Source organism: Esox lucius, chromosome 24, assembly GCF_011004845.1.
Source record: "Esox lucius isolate fEsoLuc1 chromosome 24, fEsoLuc1.pri, whole genome shotgun sequence".
NCBI lineage: Eukaryota > Metazoa > Chordata > Actinopteri > Esociformes > Esocidae > Esox > Esox lucius.
Window position 1 is genome coordinate 24,606,022 of NC_047592.1, and position 19,060 is coordinate 24,625,081.

General features: G+C 44.9%; 1 protein-coding gene across 7 annotated transcripts in view; it reads right to left on the reverse strand.

Annotated features, from left to right (window-relative positions):
• The window catches only part of col4a6 (collagen, type IV, alpha 6), a 148,068-nt gene that overhangs the window by 27,322 nt on the left and 101,686 nt on the right, over positions 1-19,060 (reverse strand). For 5 of the 7 annotated variants that reach the window (XM_020044245.2, XM_020044244.2, XM_020044243.2 and 2 more), the window contains 14 exons: positions 18,907-18,942; positions 18,507-18,548; positions 15,500-15,592; positions 14,779-14,871; positions 13,440-13,493; positions 13,261-13,323; positions 6,734-6,778; positions 6,591-6,644; positions 6,124-6,193; positions 5,917-6,027; positions 5,614-5,772; positions 4,318-4,410; positions 2,327-2,484; positions 1,466-1,648 (listed from right to left, as the gene is read on the reverse strand). In XM_020044245.2, coding sequence (XP_019899804.2) covers positions 1,466-1,648; positions 2,327-2,484; positions 4,318-4,410; positions 5,614-5,772; positions 5,917-6,027; positions 6,124-6,193; positions 6,591-6,644; positions 6,734-6,778; positions 13,261-13,323; positions 13,440-13,493; positions 14,779-14,871; positions 15,500-15,592; positions 18,507-18,548; positions 18,907-18,942 — 1,254 coding nt within the window. The remainder of the gene's footprint in view (positions 1-1,465; positions 1,649-2,326; positions 2,485-4,317; positions 4,411-5,613; positions 5,773-5,916; positions 6,028-6,123; positions 6,194-6,590; positions 6,645-6,733; positions 6,779-13,260; positions 13,324-13,439; positions 13,494-14,778; positions 14,872-15,499; positions 15,593-18,506; positions 18,549-18,906; positions 18,943-19,060) is intronic. The other 2 variants (XM_020044247.2, XM_020044246.2) reach the window with 2 other exon arrangements.

The following is a 19,060-nucleotide window of genomic DNA, read 5'->3' on the forward strand; positions in this document are numbered from 1 at the left end:
TTGGGGTTGTACTCATCCTTCTTCTTCCTCCAAACACGGCAAGTGGAGTTTAGACCAAAAAGCTCTATTTTTGTCTCATCAGACCACATGACCTTCTCCCATTCCTCCTCTGGATCATCCAGATGGTCATTGGCAAACTTCAGACAGGCCTGAACATGCGCTGTCTTGAGCAGGGGGACCATGCGTGCACTGCAGGATTTTAATCCATGATGGCATAGTGTGTTACTAATGGTTTTCTTTGAGACTGTGGTCCCAGCTCTCTTCAGGTCATTGACCAGGTCCTGCTGTGAGGTTCTGGGCTGATCCCTCACCTTCCTAATGATCATTGATGCCCCACGAGGTGAGATCTTGCATGGAGCCCCAGACCGTGGGAGATTGACCGTCATCTTGAACTTCTTCCATTTTCTAATAATTGCGCCAACAGTTGTTGCCTTCTCACCAAGCTGCTTGCCTATTGTCCTGTAGCCCATCCCAGCCTTGTACAGGTCTAGAATTTCATCCCTGATGTCCTTACACAGCTCTCTGGTCTTGGCCATTGTGGAGAGTTTGGAGTCTGTTTGATTGAGTGTGTGGACAGGTGTCTTTTATACAGGTAACAAGTTCAAACATGTGCAGTTAATACAGGTAATGAGTGGAGAACAGGAGGGCTAACTAACAAGTCTGTATGAACCGGAATTCTTATTGGTTGGTAGAAGATCAAATACTTATGTCATGCAATAAAATGCAAATGAATTACTTAAAAATCATACAATGTGATTTTCTGGATTTTTGTTTTAGATTTAGTCTCTCACAGTTGAAGTGTACCTATGATAAAAATGACAGACCTCTACATGCTGTGTAAGTAGGAAAACCTGCAAAATCGGCAGTGTATCAAATACTTGTTCTCCCCACTGTATGTATATATGTGTGTGTAATATAGTAGAATGTTATCAATAGACACTGAATCGTGGGACCTAACTACTAGCTATGTAGAAGTTGGACAGCAGAACGCCTAATGTTGCTTGTCTGAGATGCCACCATCACACAATCCTTCTTCGTAGGTGTCTGCTATGACTTTCTTCCTTTGTTTTGGAAATAAAGGCTGAACAGTACTGGTTGTTGACGAACACTAAAAAAATGGCTGACCAATGGCGAAGCATCATCCACACCTTCCACTAAAGGCCGCCCAAGCTGTGGGGTCAAAAGTACAAAGTGTTTTTGACAACTAGTGTTTCAAAAGCAAAGAAAAGCACTGTAAGGAAAGGGGGCAGTCTTGTCAAAATGATGGGTGGTTGATAGAAATTGTTTTTGATTAAAAAGAAAAATGTTTGTACCTCCAAATGGACCACCCTAGTCCACATCTTAAGGTAATTTTCATTCATATCAGATGAACCATTCAGAAATCGCAGCACATTTTGTACATATTACCGCATTTTCAAACTGTTTTTGACACTGTATGTGTCCACCGATGTTTGTGCAAACTCACAGGAGGCCCAGGTTGTCCTGGGAAACCAGGCAGTCCATCTCTCCCGGATCGGCCCATTTCTCCAGGGGGGCCTTGAGGGCCCCGGGACCCCATTTCACCCTTGATCGCCTGGCTGAATCTTGGGTAGTAAGGAGAACCCTTCTCGCCTTTACGCCCAAAGAAACCCCTCTCGCCTGGACGACCCTGGGGAGAAAACAAGATTTAATCGTCATTGTATGCCATCTTTTTCAAACGGAATGAACATTAGAATCTACATTACCCTCACCACCATCATCAATACTGTCTCCTTCATCATCATCTTCGTAATTGTGATAGAGTACAAACTATACTGGTCAGCAATTGTTAGAAGCAGTGGCATCGTTAGGCCTGGGCATCCAGGGCTATAGACCCCGATCTTTTATGAATATCCCCGGAAGTCAAATTGACCAAAATAAATGATAATTAAAAAATAATTGATCTATTATCTATCTATAATAATGATCTATTCACCTATAATTCCGATTGCGCATAATGACATGTAGGTCGCTAGCGTGTACATCTAAATGTTCTGCATGTACATTCAAAACCCTGTACTTTCTGTCCCAGACGGGTGGGAGGGTGGGCTAAGCCCCAAATGTATTGTGGTCCTAGCAATGCCTCTGGTTAGAAGTCATACTTTCTCATATGTCTTCAATATGCACCCTTAGACAGGTAATGCAGTAGGTTTGCACTAACACAATGCTGACTTCACGTTCTTCATTTTCTGTTTTTTGTTCCATTTTATATAAAACAATTTCCAGTGCATAAGTTGCAGATTGAGAATGCACCCAAAGAGCAACTTGTAGGGAGTTAACTGGACACAGGTCCATCCTGCTCACTTACAGGTGTTCCCTGCTGTCCTCCAAACCCAGATGAGCCACGGTCTCCGTTCTCGCCTTGCCTTCCTGACCCCCCAGGTCTTCCATCAGACCCGGGAGGACCCGGGGGTCCAATCTCACCCAAGGCGCCTCCTCCGAGGCATTGACAGTCACCCAGCTCCCCTGGATCATTGAGACAGGTGGAGGTAAAGACATTCAGATTAATATTCAGTGCAACTTTACTCTTCTGCAATTTTCTTGTCTGATTCACAACTGTATGAAACCACAGCAAGACCAGTTATTCTCCAAGTATACAGATGTGTGGGGACTGCAAGAACCTTGAGCTCACTTTTGCCGAATGTAAATACATAATGAATACATATAGTACCAGGGGTGTCTTTAGACCTGGGCCATTGTCTTGGATCTTTTATGAATAGCCCTGGATCTCAAATTGTTTATATACCTTTGAAAAGTATTCACAGGCCTTCACTTTCTCCATATTTTGTTGTTATGGACTTTGTAATTTGTAATTTATACTTGAAAAATAGGTTTTGCCAACAATACCTCATAATGACAAAGCGAAAATAAAAAAACTGAAATATCTCATTTGATAATTATTTAAACCCTTTATTTAGTACTTCTGTCTTTGGCAGAGCCACACCTGGATTTGGCCAGTTTCTCTCATTCTTCTTTGCAGATCATCTCAAGCTCTGTCAGATTAACTACAACCAAATCTCCCCACAGATTTACAAAGGGCTTCAAGTCTGGGCTTTGGCTACTCAAGGACATTCACAGACTTGTCCCATAGTCACTCCAGCATTGCAATGGATCTGTGCTTTGGTTTGTTGTCATACTGAAAGATGAATATTCACCCCCAGATCTATGCTGACACAATTCTATCTCAATGGACTACATGGAGTTCCTTGGACTTCAAGTGCTCTGACATGCACTTTGACTAAGTACAGGGGCTACGCAAAGCTTTGATAGGCTACCAACATTATAGCTTTAATTGGCTACCTATCAAAAATATCTTATCTATGTGATAGTTGAGAACCAAAAATGTGTGCTTCTTGACCAGTCATCGGCTGTGCAAATTAGAGAGCGCAGAATCAGCATAATAGCTAGAAACAATGTTTCCCGGTTTGGCTTACCAAAAAGCCATTGGTCAAAGTTACAGTTAAAGAAGGTTTAGCAATGTACTTCAGAAGTATCTTTGCCAGAACAATCAGAAAACAATTAATGAATCTAACTTTATCATCCTTGCTAAGGGATGAAGATGTTGTGTATTTTGGGAAATATCTAACGATATTCATGAGGAAGAGAGAAGGCCTGCCCATTTGGTAAGAAGCACTCCTTCCATAGTCATGTTGCGCAGTGTACAGAGCGTGAATGTCATTATTTCCATCCCATCCTACAACCTCTGATTCACAGAGCTATGATTTCCTAGTTCTCAGCTCACGATCAGATAAGTTACATGATATCCCTAGATAATATTAGTTGCCAAAATCATTAGAACTTCAGCTAAAATGCAGATGTAATATCTCACAGCTTCCTAAACTATGTTCTTTGTTCAAACAAAGAAAAAAGCGGTTTCACGAGAACTCCAGTGAATTTGGGCAGAGGTGTTTGGGAACGAGATAACTTTATGCAAAATAATCTGTGAAAGGTCATGTGTTCTATCTTATCTCTGGCATGTAATAATATGGCTCCTCACATCCTTGACACTTCAGTCTTTCAGTGTGATTCTAAAGCATCGGGCAAGCTCAGTGGATACTGTTGACTTTCCTAGATGTGCTGTTGTATGGGTACATACACATACCAAAATGTCAACCAATCGATTTTCTAAAGAAATTTACTCTCGGTCTACCAAGATTTATTTTTGTTGGTGTCAGCCCTAAATGAGTTACATATTCATAGTGGCCCTTCCTAGGAAATGAATCCAAGCACAATTATCTACCAACTGAGCTACACATGACTACAGTACAGGAAGGGGAAGATGTGTGATGTGTGTGCTACCTTTGCGTCCCTTATATCCTCGAGCTCCAGGTGGTCCTTGACCTCCTGGTGGTCCTGGCGGTCCTGATACTTCGTTGAAAAAATCTACGATAACTACAGCACACACACACACACACACACACACACACAAACAAACACAAACAAACACACAAAAAAACACACACACAGTTTGATGAATAGAGTAGTAATGGAAGTAGGCTTATCGTAGTCACGCACGGTTGCACACGCATACACACACACAAACACACACACACAAACACACACACAAATACTTGACCTCTCACTTGGAATCTCCTGTGGGCTGTTAGTATAGTATGATGATAAAAGCTTGGTCAGTGTGGACAAAACAACCTTTTTTTGTCTCGGTGCGTTGCGTTTCCGTCTGTTAAAATGTTATTTGCTGTTATTAGCATGGGAACATGATGAGGAAGTATGAAACCTTTGTCCATCGTTGTTTATCCTCGTTTGTAACAAAGATATATATATAGTCATAAAAACTGAAATTTTAGCTCTCCTACATAACAGCCACATATGTAGAATTCTACAAAGTTTAGACATATTCTCCTGCCCCTTGGATGGGAGAGGGAGACATCTAGTGGTGTCAGAAAGCATCTCCTATTTGAGCGACAACTCTTTCTTGCTACGCTTAAGCTGCATTCACACAGCAGCCCAATTTTGATCTTTGCCAGCAATAGGTCTTCTGACCAATCAAATCAGATCTTTTTCAGAGAAGATCTAATTGGTGAAAAAAATTGGTGGAGAAAATGAAATAATTGGCGTGTGTAAATGTAGCCTAACAGGTTCCAGTGAAGGGCGACCTGACAGTTAGTTTACATCAGACCCATGAGTATGCACAGAGATATTGCATACTGATGAAAAAACGAATGAAGCTGAGGTAATATTGCTTGTTTTGGTGGTCTGAATAATGCCATGGTAACAGCAATATCCCCGATGCGGAGGCAGGGACTACCTTCCGGGATGCTAACGTCCAGTGTTGGGCCCTTGGGGCCCATTGAAACGACCAGACTGGAGCAGCTGGACCCGTCGTCATCTCCAGGAGAACAGGACAGAGGTCAGTTACATCTCTCTCCCTGTCAGTCTCTCTCCATCTCTCTTTTGCTCTCTGTCTCTCTTAATTCAATTCAATTAAAATTGCTTCAATGGTCTGAGGTAACAAACTGCATAATGCCAATATTTTCTCTCTCACCCATAACCCTTTTATTTAAATGTATTTTTTAATGTCACATGATAGTGCAACGCATGATAAACGCGCTGACGTGCTGCGACTAAACGTACGAGGTGACCCGGAAGGTCCGGGAGGTCCGGGAGTTCCAGGTGGTCCAGGTAAGCCTGGTCTTCCTGGTTGACCCTCTATGCCGTAGGCCTGTCTCCCTGGGTTGCCCCTCTCTCCCTTTGGCCCTTGGGATCCCGGGAGCCCTAGGCTGCCTTCACGACCTGGGAGAGAAATGAGAGAGAGGACAGGGAAAGAAAGAAGACAGGGGGAGAGAGAGAGAGAGAGAGGAGATGGATTATTATTAATCAGTAATCTGCAGCGTGTCTTGCAGGTGGAGTGTGTTTCTGTGTGTGCCTTAGTGTTACCATCGCCATCACTACGTGGTCCTTGTGGTCCTGGGGATCCTGGAATCCCTGGGACACCCAGGTCACCTGGGGGGCCAGGTAAGCCATCTAAACCGTTGTCACCTGGTGGTCCTACAGCCAATCAGAGGACAGGTAGTCAACAGTTGTGCTGAGTGCTTTCATAATACAGGCCAGGCTTGGGCAGGATTTATACTATATGTGTGTTACCTTGAACAACCACCTCTTGTCCGCCAGTGTAGATGGGGGGACCAGGAGGCCCCCTATCACCCTGGTCGCCCTAAAAACAGAGATCATTTCATTTTTCACATTAGCCTCCCCCTACTGCCAGACTGGTGCCGAGCAACAAGATAATGCCTAGGGAAGATCCCGGTTTTGCACACCTCGCATCCTCCTCAGAACTCATTGGATGGGGAAGCCAGGTCCCTCTCCTTCAATGGGTTTTGAGAAGGCGACGAGGACTGCTAATACGATGAGTATGCATTCATAGAGGCTACCCATTTTTTATCACTCTTTTTAGTAATCAATCTTTTCAGTAATGAGAACTGCCCTTCCATCAATAATTAGGCAAAAGATCAGAATTGGGGTATAGGTGTAAATAGGGCCAACATTTACAATCCGTTTCTATTTACAGACATGCTTTCATTTCTATATAATGTTTTTCCCTCTAGGCTTACCTTAGGTCCCCTGTACCCTGGTTGCGCAGGTAATCCTGGACTTCCTGTAAATCCCTGTGCGGGAGAGATTAATTGGATAGTTGGTGAATTGGGTAATTCATCAAATAATAAATTGATGTACTGTATTCGTTTAATTGTTTTACCTGTCTTCCTGGAGGGCCGGGCGGTCCATTGAAACCAGGAGGACCCTAAAACAAAAAAACAATGTGACTGAATAGGAATGGAACATATTTTCTAATGATTATGTCCGTGATAGCATTGAGGGACATCTCTATTGGAAGTGAGTGCACAAATAGAAAAAAGGCCAATATATCTGCAGTAAAAGGGAATGATAGATATTCCCTACATTTATTCACTAGAAATGAATTATGGATGCATACAAATGTGTATGCAAAAATGCTGATTGTTATTAAGTCAGAATGGCCTATGTTGTCCAATGAAAAATTCCACCCTCTCTGTTCTCCACTAGCATCACTAAGAGACGCAATCATCTCTCCAGAAACGTATAGATTAATAGCTGAATGACTGAATGCTGATTGAAATCATCTTTGGCATTTCCAGGTTGCAAAAATTGTACACAGTCCTCTCAATTTCTGTTGAAGTTAGAAATAAGCTCTGAATAGTGTATGGAATCATTGTACTATCTAGACCATTTTTATATATGTTTTAAAATATCAGAAAATACAGTTTTTCTAACTTTTGTAAGCTGCTAGACCAGAATTGAAAGCAACAGTTTTTAGCCTGAGTGCTCAATAAGGGGAGAGTTTGTTTGAATGCAAACTGTTGTTGCTGTAATTAAACCTACTTGCACAGACTGGGATATACAAACAGGTGACAAATAAATAAAAAACCTACATAAAGTGTCTCTTTAAGGTGTTGGGCCACGAGCCACCAGAAAAGCTACAGTTTGTCTTGACATAGATTCTACATGTTATTGGAATTCTACTGGAGGGATGGAACTCCAGTCTTCCAAAAGATATTCCCTCATTGGATGTTTTGATGAGGGTGGTGGAGAGCTGCCATAGGCAGACACCTGCATAGATAAGACTCAAACTGTGCAGAGCACACGCCCCTTTGCTACTTCCAACTGACATGTGCCCTCCGTGTCTGTGACAACGCCGAAGGGCATGCGTTATCCGGCTTCTTTTACCCATGTCACTCCCTCCGACCATCTATTTTTACACGTGTCACTCCCTCCGACCATCTATTTTTACACGTGTCACTCCCTCCGACCATCTATTTTTACATACATCACTCCCTCCGACCATCTATTTTTACACGTGTCACTCCCTCTGACCATCTATTTTTGCACGCGTCACTCTCTCCAACCATCTTTTTTTACATACATCACTCCCTCAGACCGTCTATTTTTGCACGCGTCACTCTCTCCAACCATCTTTTTTTACATACATCACTCCCTCAGACCGTCTATTTTTACACCGGTCACTCTCTCCGACCGTCTATTTTTACATACATCACTCCCTCAGACCGTCCTTTTTTACACGAGTCACTCTCTCCGACCGTCTATTTTTACATTCATCACTCCCTCAGACCGTCCTTTTTTACACAAGTCACTCCCTTCGATTGTCTTTTTTTACACGCGTCATTCCCTCAGCATATAATTCACATCGTTTTCATACTCATCAAACCATTCAGTGACCCCTTGTGGCCAGTGGATGGGGGCATTGTCATCCTGGAAGATACCCTATAATGAACCCTCTTTCACATCTTTTCCTATCACCAACTTGAATCAAAATCAAGAACAACTTGCTCAGCCTTATAATGCTACAGAGCATGATAGGACGTTAACTGCTTATTTGTATCATGCAGTACACCTGTATGGAAGCAACTGCATTCGTTATGTTCCTCCACTCATTTATTTATAGGTTTGTCTTTCAATTTGTTAATATATGAGATTGAATGACCTGTCTTTATCATCACAAGAGAGACAAGAACAGTGGCTATTTTGGTGAGGATTAATGTTTTGTGCAAAAACCTAACTTAGAAAATCTACCATGTGTCTGATCTCTGGACAATTGGAATTATTTATAGAGTGCAAGGCTGTTTAATCAGTTAGGTATTGTCCCTTGGTACAATTTTGCACTATGCAGAAAAGTAAATGCATCTGCTAAAATACATTGTAAATGTGATAAAGATGGGGTCTAGACAGGCATTTTATCATTATCATCATCATCTTCTTCCGCTTATCCGGGTCCGGGTCGCAGGGGAAGCAGTCTAAGCAGACCAGACTTCCCTCTCCCTAGACACTTCCTCTAGCTCTTCCGGGGGGACACCGAGGCGTTCCCAGGCCAGCCGGGAGACATAGTCCCTCCAGCATGTCCTAGGTCTTCCCCGGGGTCTCCTCCCGGTGGGACAGGCCCGGAACACCTTCCCGGGAAGGTGTTGAGGAGGCATCCAAAACAGATGCCCAAGCCACCTCAGCTGACCCCTCTCGACGTGGAGGAGCAGCGGCTCTACTCTGAGCTCCTCCCGGGTGACCGAACTTCTCACCTTATCTTTAAGGGATCGCCCAGCCACCCTGCGGAGAAAGCTCATTTCGGCCGCCTGTATCCGGAATCTTGTCAAAGCTCATGACCATAGGTGAGAGTAGGAACGTAGATTGACTGGTAAATCGAGAGCTTCGCCTTGCGGCTCAGCTCTTTCTTCACCACGACAGACCGATACATCAACCGCATTACTGCAGAAGCTGCACCGATCCGTCTGTCAATCTCCCGTTCCATCCTTCCCTCACTCGTGAACAAGACCCCATGATACTTAAACTCCTCCACTTGAGGCAAGAACTCTCCACCAACCTGGGTGGGCAAGCCACCCTTTTCCGACTGAGGACCATGGCCTCGGATTTGGTGGTACTGATTTTCATCCCAACCGCTTCACACTAGGCTGCAAACCGTCCAAGTGCATGCTGAAGGTCCTGGCTTGAAGGGGCCAACACGACAAAATCATCCGCAAAGAGCAGAGACGAAATCGTGTGGTCCCCAAACCTGACACCCTCCGGCCCCTGGCTGCGCCTAGAAATTCTGTCCATAAAAATTACGAACAGAACCGGCGACAAAGGGCAGCCCTGCTGGAGTCCAACATGCACTGGGAACATGTCTGACTTACTGCCGGCAATGCGGACCAAGCTCCTGCTTCGGTCGTACAGGGACCTGACAGCCCTTAGCAAAGGACCCAGGACCCCATATTCCCGAAGCACCCTCCACAGGATGCCGCGAGGGACACAGTCGAATGCCTTCTCCAAATCCACAAAACACATGTGGATTGGTTGGGCAAACTCCCATGAACCCTCCATCACCCTTTAGAGGGTATAGAGCTGGTCCAGTGTTCCACGGCCCGGACGAAAACCACATTGTTCCTCCTGAATCCGAGGTTCTACTATCGGCAGTATTCTCCTCTCCAGTACCCTGGAGAGGAGTCACTGTCGTTGCCCACGTGGGTGTTGAAGTCCCCCAGTAAAACGATGGAGTCCCCAGTCGGAGCACTTTCCAGCACCCCTCCCAGAGACTCCAAGAAGGTCGGCTACTCTGCACTGCCATTCGGCCCGTAGGCACAAACAACAGTGAGAGACCTATCCCCGACCCATAGGCGCAGGGAAACGACCCTCTCGTTCACCGGGGTAAACTCCAACACATGGCGGCAGAGCTGGGGGGCTATAAGCAAACCCACACCAGCCCGCCGCCTCTCACCAGGGGCAACTCCAGAGTGGTGAAGAGTCCATCCTCTCTCAAGGAGCGTGGTTCCAGAGCCCAAGCCGTGCGAAGAGGTGATCCCGACTATCTCTAGTCGGAACCTCTCAACCTCACGCACAATCTCAGGCTCCTTCCCCGCCAGCGAGGTGACGTTCCACGTCCCTAGAACTAGTTTCCGTGTCCAGGGATCGGGTTGTCGAGGCCCCCGCCTTTGACTGCCGCCCGATCCTCTAGGCACCAACCCCTTATGGTCCCTCCTGCAGGTGGTGAGCCCACGGGAAGGTGGACCCACGTCGCTCTTTCGGGCTGAGCTCGGCCGGACCTCGTGGGGAAAGGCCCGGCCACCAAGCGCTCACCTTACGAGCCCCAACCCCGGGCCTGGCTCCAGGGTGGGGCCCTGGCTGTGCCATACCGGGCGACATCACGGCCCTCAAAATGGTTTCCATTTATGAATTCATTCAAAGTGAAAGTATTTTTATTTATCAGATGTACCGAATAACACAGCTTCATTCTGGACAATGAAATTCTTGTGACATGGCACACATCTACGCAGTAAGAATTAAGAAATATATAAAGCAAAATATAGCAAAAATATACATAACTATCTAAACTAGCAGCAATTTTAAAGAGGGTAGAGTGGGAATATAAACAATTTGGGTAGAAGTATTGAATATTATAAATATAAGTGTAATATGCCCATGAATGGTACATTAAAATATTCTAATGTACATTGAATGTACATAGAAAGACAGAGCATTTGAAATGTTCATGTGATCAATATGATGATTGATCAGTGTTGCACAGTTGGAGGGCCTTATGGCCTGAGGGAAAAAACTGTGAGTCTGGAAGTGTGTGCCCCAATGCTCCGGTAGCGTCTACCAGACAGCAGCAGTGAAAAAGACCATAGCCTGGGTGACTGTAGTCTTTGATGATGTTCTGTGCTTTTCTAAGGCATTTGTGTATGGTAGATGCCTTGCATGGAGGAGAGATGGCAGTTGATGACACGCTCTGCAGTCTTCACCACCCTCTGGAGGGCCTTGCAAGCAGCTACTGTACCAGGCAGTAATACAGACTGAGAGGATGCTCTCAATGGTGCACCTGCAGAAGTTGGTGAGAGTTTTTACAGACATGCCAAACTTGTATCTCCTCAGGAAGTATAGTCGCTTTTGGGTTTTCACTTTCGAGCCCCCCTCTGCCGCTTCCTGAAGTCCACGATCATCTCCTTAGTCTTGCAGACGTTGAGAGGGAGGTTGTTGTCCTGGCAGCATGTAGCCAGGTCCCCTACCTCCTCTCTGTAAGCGGTCACATCATTGTTGGAGATGAGACCCAGGAGGGTTGTGTCATCTGCAAACGAAACGGTGATTTTGTAGCTGTGTGTGGCCACACAGTCATGCTGAACAGGGAGTACAGGAGGGGATTGAGTATGCAGCCCTGTGGGGCTCCAGTGCTCATGGTCAGTGCAGAGGAGATGAGGTTACCCATTCTCACCACCTGCTGTCTGTTCATCAGGAAGTTCAGGATCCAATTGCAAAGTGAGGTGTTAAATCCCAGGGTCCTGAGCTTAGTAACAAGCTTGGCGGGCACAATAGTATTGAATGCAGAGCTGTAGTCCACGAACAGCTTCCTCATGTAGGTGTTGCCTTTTTCCAGGTGGGAGAGGGTGGTGGGTTCACTTTTCTAAAAGCTCTCCTCACATCAGCGGTGGTTAGGGACAGAGTGCAGTCGTCCTGGTCCTCAGCCACCCATCCAGAAGGAATGGTGTTGGTCACTGTGCATAGAAGGTGTTGAGCTCGTCGGGGAGAGAGGCAGCAGGCTCAGCATCATTGCTGTTTCTCCCTTTACAGTCTTCACACCAGATGCATCTCGGGTCAGAGCTATGGTAGTTAGACTCCAACTTATCCCTGTAGTCTCTTTTGACATCTCTGATGGCCTTCCGTAGGTCATATCTGGACCTCCTCAAAGCCTCCAGGTCCCTGGAACTATACGCAGAGGGCCATGCTCTGAGCTTAGCATGGACATTACCTTTAACCCAGGGCTTTTGGTTGGGGTAAGTCTGAACATTAACCATCGGGATGACATCGTTTATGCACTTGAAAATAAATGCTGAGACAGTCTGTGTACTCATCATTTCAAAGCAGTCGTGGAGAGTGATAATTGATTCCAAAAGTGCTAGTCGATCATACAGTATGAGCGACAGTGCAGCATGAACAAAAATAAAAACAATATAAACAGTAATCAGCAAAAAACAACGTAGTGAATGCGGAGCCACTGGCAGTGCGACCTTCCTTTACGGCGCACAGCTGGAAGCTGGATCCATGTGGTGAAATGGATCCATGTAGTGAAATGGATCCATGTAGTGAAATGGATCCATGAAGTGAAATGGATCCATGTAGTGAAATGGATCCATGAAGTGAAATGGATCCGGAGTAAATACTGTATATGTAAATGAATTCATAATACAATAATAAAAATAGGTGATCATCAAAAGGATTTAGATGTGAGTGCATGACTTCAGAACAGTTCAATTTGACCAAAAAATGAACACATTTTATGTGTTATAACTCAGTTGTCTGAAAGGACTAACTTCAGAAGTTAGGGACGTCCTATGACTTCACCCATGAATGGGCTGTATTCACAACACAAATGCTAATAACAGTTTATATACTTGACTGTGACAAGTTATTGTTGTCAATCTTTGGACTTTTGAATTGATTCCGACCCGGTGGGGTTATCTCCAGTAAAGTTTGTGCTTTGAGATTTACACTCAGTCATTTGGTGTTTTACATTATTCACTTAGAGAAGTGCAATTTCATCAGATGGATTTTCAAATGAAAAAAGCAAAGATACAATGTCCAACGAATTGTCCAACTGTTGCATTTATTAACTAAACTTTCTTTTGCTTTTAAAAATGTGTATTACCGCAGATTGAACAAAGCATAATCCAATGAGACCCTAAAACATACCCGTCCCCCTGGATACCCCAGAATGCCCTTTTCTCCATCTTCACCAGGAAAACCGGAAGGACCCTGGCGAAAGATGTGAGTGAAACAGTTTCAGAATTATTACTTGATCCTAAGCAACATCTTGTTTAATGTATGGTGCAATACTTTGGACCAGTGGAACATGGATGAGAAACACTTACAGGAGCTCCGGGAAAACCAGGGAATCCACGCAATCCTTTGTAACCTATCTCTCCCTGAGGGGTGAGAGCGGGAGAGGGACAGAGAGAAAGCGAGACAGAGGGACAGAGACAGTACGAGAGAAATGGAGAGAGAGGGAGAAAAGGAAATGTCAGCCAAACACAATAGAAAACCTGACCGTTTTCCTCACCGGAGGAAAGAATCCAAACGGCATCATTAAGGAAATTTCCAGAAACAAAACAAGTTTTGATGAACCGCAAACCAGGCAGCGTCTGAATGTTACCATTGACAGATGATACTCTAATCTTACGTACACCAAACTCCAAAGATTTGTCTACAGACCAGGGTATACTTAAATATATCATATTATTATCCTAAAAGGAGTTATGACAATTGGTATTTTAATAGTGATTCCCATATGATTTACTTTTTTATTAATCAACTGTGTTTCAAATGTGTTTCTCCATTTCATTTTGTATCTCTCATTTCTTTGTCACTCAGAGTTTTTTTTGCCTGGCTGTACACAAGGCCAGGCTGACCCAGATTGGAGGTTTGATATTGCCTTTGATACAATCTGACTGATCGGGACACTGGCCTTGGTTTAGCAGAAATGGGAATGGGATAAATACATCTGGCTGATACATGACTCAACAGATGTGACCTCATCTATAAGTATAAGCACAGAACATTCTGGCAAGAGATCCGCTATCTGATCAATTCAGTAATGGATACCTGTTCTGTGTGGCTACATGTCTTTTTAACTGAGAAACGATGACGCTGACTACAGTCACTGAGTGTAGGAGAGTGTTAATAGTTGAAGAACCCGGGGATGCAGTTTTCCCTGGAAACATCAAGTGGACTGCACTACAGGAGTCACATGAAATGGCCTGTATGTAAACCACCCAGAGAAGTCGTTATTCATCGTTTAACAGCACCGGCCACGCCAATATCATAACTGTTGAATTGTTGTTGAAATCTGCATGTTATTGTTTACTCTTTATTCTGTGCAGGAGAAGAGAGAGTGAGAACATGGACCACCTGATAATTGCTGCCGTCACATTAGAAGTGGGGTGTTGGTGTGGATGAGGGGGTTTCTAAGGTGGGATGAGTGGATGGTTGAAGGTAAACCAGGAAGCAGCTGCGGTAAGGGACAATAAGGGGCAACGGGTGGCAACACGCCGAGAAGCCAGACGGTCCAGAACAGCCGCGCACGGAATAGAATCACCCCCCACCACCTCACCACCTTACTGGGGGGTGGGGGTGGGGTTTCGGAGAGCCGGTTGACTGCACTCCTCGCAGGTGCTCTGGAGCTCCTGAACGTGCACTGTTCTTATCACAAACCTTGGGTCCTTTGTCTCCTTTGGGAAAGCCCACAAACTCCACCACTCCATTGACAAGGGGCGTGCCTGGGTCTCCTGGCGGGCCCACATCGCCCTGGGTAACGGCAACCAAGGAAGAGAGAGTTTTTTTTTTTTTTACATTGCAACACGCTTTGGGTGGCGGCAACGGCGGCTGGTTGTTTTTTTTTTCAGGTTGGTTTCGGAGGAGGAGAGGGGTTGTTCTAGAGCAAAGGGTGGGGGGGGGGGTGTTGGAGGGACGGACTGTGTGTGTGTGTGTGAGAGACCCGTAGGAGGGGGGGCGGGGCAGGGGGTTCGGGTCAAGGTGGAGTTCGGCAGGGAGGTGGAGATGAGGGGCCGGTCTTCAACACACTAGTCAGTCCTCTTTCCATCTTCTAGAAGTTTCTGCATCCCTCCCACTACATGAATCCCTGTCATGCATTATTCTAGTTCAGCTGTTGATTACGTCCCATCATATCCGCTTCAGAGCGGTACGTTCAAAAGCCCCCAAAAAAACTATGACCAGTTTGAGGCGGGCCGACAGGAGGCCAATAAAGGCCTCCCTGACACAAACCCCGCCCCACCCAACAGAAGACAGACGGCTGTCTGGGTGTCTCGGACCGGCCCCTTTTCCCCTCTCTCCTCCCCCCCTGCTTCGTTCTCCTCCTCCCCCCTGTCTCTCACCCCTCCGGCAGGCGGGGGACCACTGCTCCTGTCAGTGTTACCTTATCTCCTTTGTAGACAGCGGTTGTTATGCCGCCGCTTACGTACGACTCGCTGCCGGGCGGGCCTTGGGCTCCGGCCTGACCCGCGTCGCCCTGGTGATCCAGAGGACAACACATCGTCAGTAACTAGCCAATCAGACCGGGGAACGAGGAGGATGGAGGGGCGGGGTTGTAGGGGAGTGGGAAAGGTGGATAGGAAATGTAGAGGTAAGGGCTGAGGGTTGGGAAAAGGGATGGAGAGTGGGGAACGTGGAAGGGACAGGGAGAGTTGTAGGAGGAAGATGGGCTCAGAGAAAGAATAAGATGGGGAGAAGAAAGAGGGTCACAGTTTGAGGAAGGAGTTGATGGGATTGTAAGAGAGAAGAAATTAGGAAAGAAAGAAGGGGGGTAGGGAGAGAGAGAAAAGGGGAGAGGGCTCTGGACTACTTTTTCTTAAAATATATTACTGAAAAACAGGTTAATTTCGAGAGCAATTTCCTCAGGCCAAAACAGCAAAAATGGAATAGAAATATATATAACTGAATTTGTTTAGCATCTTTTTATTTCAACAGGCTTATCAGTGAATCTAGCCGTTCCAACCCAACTTCGAATTGTTGTTTGTTTGTTTGTTTGTTGTTGTTGTTGGGGGGTTGACCAACAAGATACATGCAGGGAGCAGAAGCCGGTAGGATGATGGATTGATCCATTGCTGGATCGATGGTGAATGTTAGTTAGTTTTCACTGATGGTGAATGTTCATTCTCACTGGCGGTCAAATGGAATGGGTATTGAATACTGAGCAAAAACCACAAGTCCCATGATGCTCCACCATCACCATGCCCAAATAAGGTCGAAGGGAAATAAAGCCACACAGGAAGTAGGAGCAAGTGATTCCAGCACCATCACAGACCACGACACGCCCACCCACATGACAGCTCAGAGATCAAACAGGTGGAAATATTTAATGCATATATTGCATTTTGTGGGCAGGATATAGTAGGAATAGTATATGTTAGGACTGTTATAGATATGATAAATGTTATCGTCCCAACCAAAGGTAGTTTTTGTAAACATAAAATATTTTTTCATATTTGGGATGATGGAAAGTTCTAGAATAATATCTGAGCTGCCATCCAACAGTCAGGAAACATGTTTTAGTAATGCCACAGGACAACTGTTACTACATGTTTTAAGTCTTCATCATCAGATTTGTTAAGATCTAGAATGGAAAATAAAATTGCTGCCTCTGTAAGGCTCTAGTTGTCCCGGTGGCAGTACTGTCATGCAATTATTAACATGCCAGCAATAAACTTTAACACCATTCAAGACAATTTCATATTTATATATAAGAGATGGAACACACCAGTGGAAGATGGTGAGGATTGGAAGGCATCGAATACGGTCTGAAATAGTGTGAATAGAATTATCAAAGCTAACTTCTACAGCCACAAACGGATATTCTATTGCCAAAAGGTCAAATTCCATATTTATCTTAACATAAAGTAAGGTATTAATAGTATGGTTAAGGTTAGGGCTGAAGGGCTGAAGGAAGCTTAAAATCTAAACTGAAAAAGACAAATTGTGGAAATAGGCACGATATATGTATTTGTGGCCATTGAAGATAGTGTCGACAGACGGGAATGGAAACAGTGTAATAATACCATTTAATAATTCAATTCCATCTATTCCAACGAGCCCTACCTCCTGTACCTGCCCACACCAGCCCCCACTGATGGAGTGTTCCTTACCAAGTGGCAAGTGGGATTCACCACATACGACTAGGTAAAATCCACTTGAGCGGTCCTCCAACCTGTAATGACTAGTTAGAAAACCCATCTATTATCCTGCAAACCCACATCTCCCACATGTTGACCTCTGACGTCACCTACTAAGGAACTGCTGTCTTTTTTCAAAGTTAAAGGCAATGAAAAAAAACATAATTTACCCAAAACATTTCTTGTGTTTTTCGAACACCAGAATTTGTTTACAAGCATGATACCTATATTTTTCGTTTGCATTTGAGGCAGCGCTCATGACGATCGTTCAAAGCACACGACCCATCCAACTGGTATTTAAGATTTCACTAAGGGTAATTTCCCACTTCCCACTTGGCCCCAAACGCAGCACAATACTGGTGACATGTTGAGGTAGATGTGTCGGAGAAGAAACCATAGGGAAGACCAGAAAGAAGGAGGTTAGGAGAGATGGAGGGAGGGTGCTGGATGGAGGGGGGGCCATGTACCGTCAGGGGTGTGGAGGGGGGGGTGGGAAGGGGGGGAATAAAGGGACAGAGGATTTGTCAAACCATCAAGTAAACGATGACATGCACTCAGAGGTCAAACAGACATCCATAATCATGCATTTCCACCATCCTCAACAGGCATTCATGCTCACACAATGGACCCAGCTAGAATAATCTATGTAAGCCTGCTGTTTTCAGTTTGAACCCGGATAAAGTTGCCAGTCTCCCTCTCATTGCGAAACACGTGGATACAGAAGTATGTCTTGTTGGCTCTGTTTACACAGGCATCCCAAATGCGATTTTCTTCAGATCAGATCTGAACAACTTGAAAAAAAGTTGGATGTTAAACGATCTGATAGAATTGGTCAAAAGGCTGACCAGTGGAAAACAGCTGCCTGTGTAAACATGGCCTTTATGGTTTTGTCTCAGATGGAAAATATTCTTAGGCCCTCTGGGTCAAAAATTGTGCACTTTACAGGATTAGGAATGGGGTTTCATTTCGGACTGCAACCAGGTCATAAGTAAGGTCATTCAACAGTCTATAGCTAGCTACACAAATTATTTATTCTCTGGTGTGTTCATGGCTAAAGTGTTAGCAAATAGCGGGCTAAAAACAAATACATATTAATAATTAATAAATGTTGAAAATAACATATAAATCAACCAATCAATTGATGTTTGGGTGGTTGCTTGTGGTAACGTCTAGTTTGTAACGTCACAGGTAATAAGAGGTATGCTAGGGGTATAGCTAGGACGGGGGCGTGTGTTATTTTGTAACGCTGCATACCTTGTCTCCTGGCTCTCCCTGGAACCCTAGGCTGTTGCTTCCCTAGAAAAACAAAAGTGGGTATTGCATTTGGGCAATAACACATCTGCCGGAAGGCTAGCATTGCAAATGTATGGCTGTACCAAGTATGTTATGAACATTAGCATTTGCTGGCAATGCTCCTAGAATAGGGAACTGGCAATCTCCATTATTGAAGCAACATGGAGCACACAGCTTTCATCTCTTTATCACACACACTGCCCCCATCTGTTAGAGGGTGTTATTACACTAGCCACCATATTTGAGTTACAGTAGCTTCTATGGAGCACTCAGGCTATCTCTGAGGTCTGCATGGTGTCCGTATTAGGACATCCTCGATCTGGGCAGGACTCTCAGGAGTCTAGTGTTGTCCAGTACTTACTACAGGGCCGGGGGGGCCGGGGAGGCCTGGAGGACCCTGGGAAATAACAACACAACACACAGACAGGAAGTCAGTCAGAAAACACAGGTAGAGGCTAACCTATTGTATCCATATGTTTGGGGGTATTGAATAACAACACACTGAATGGCAGATG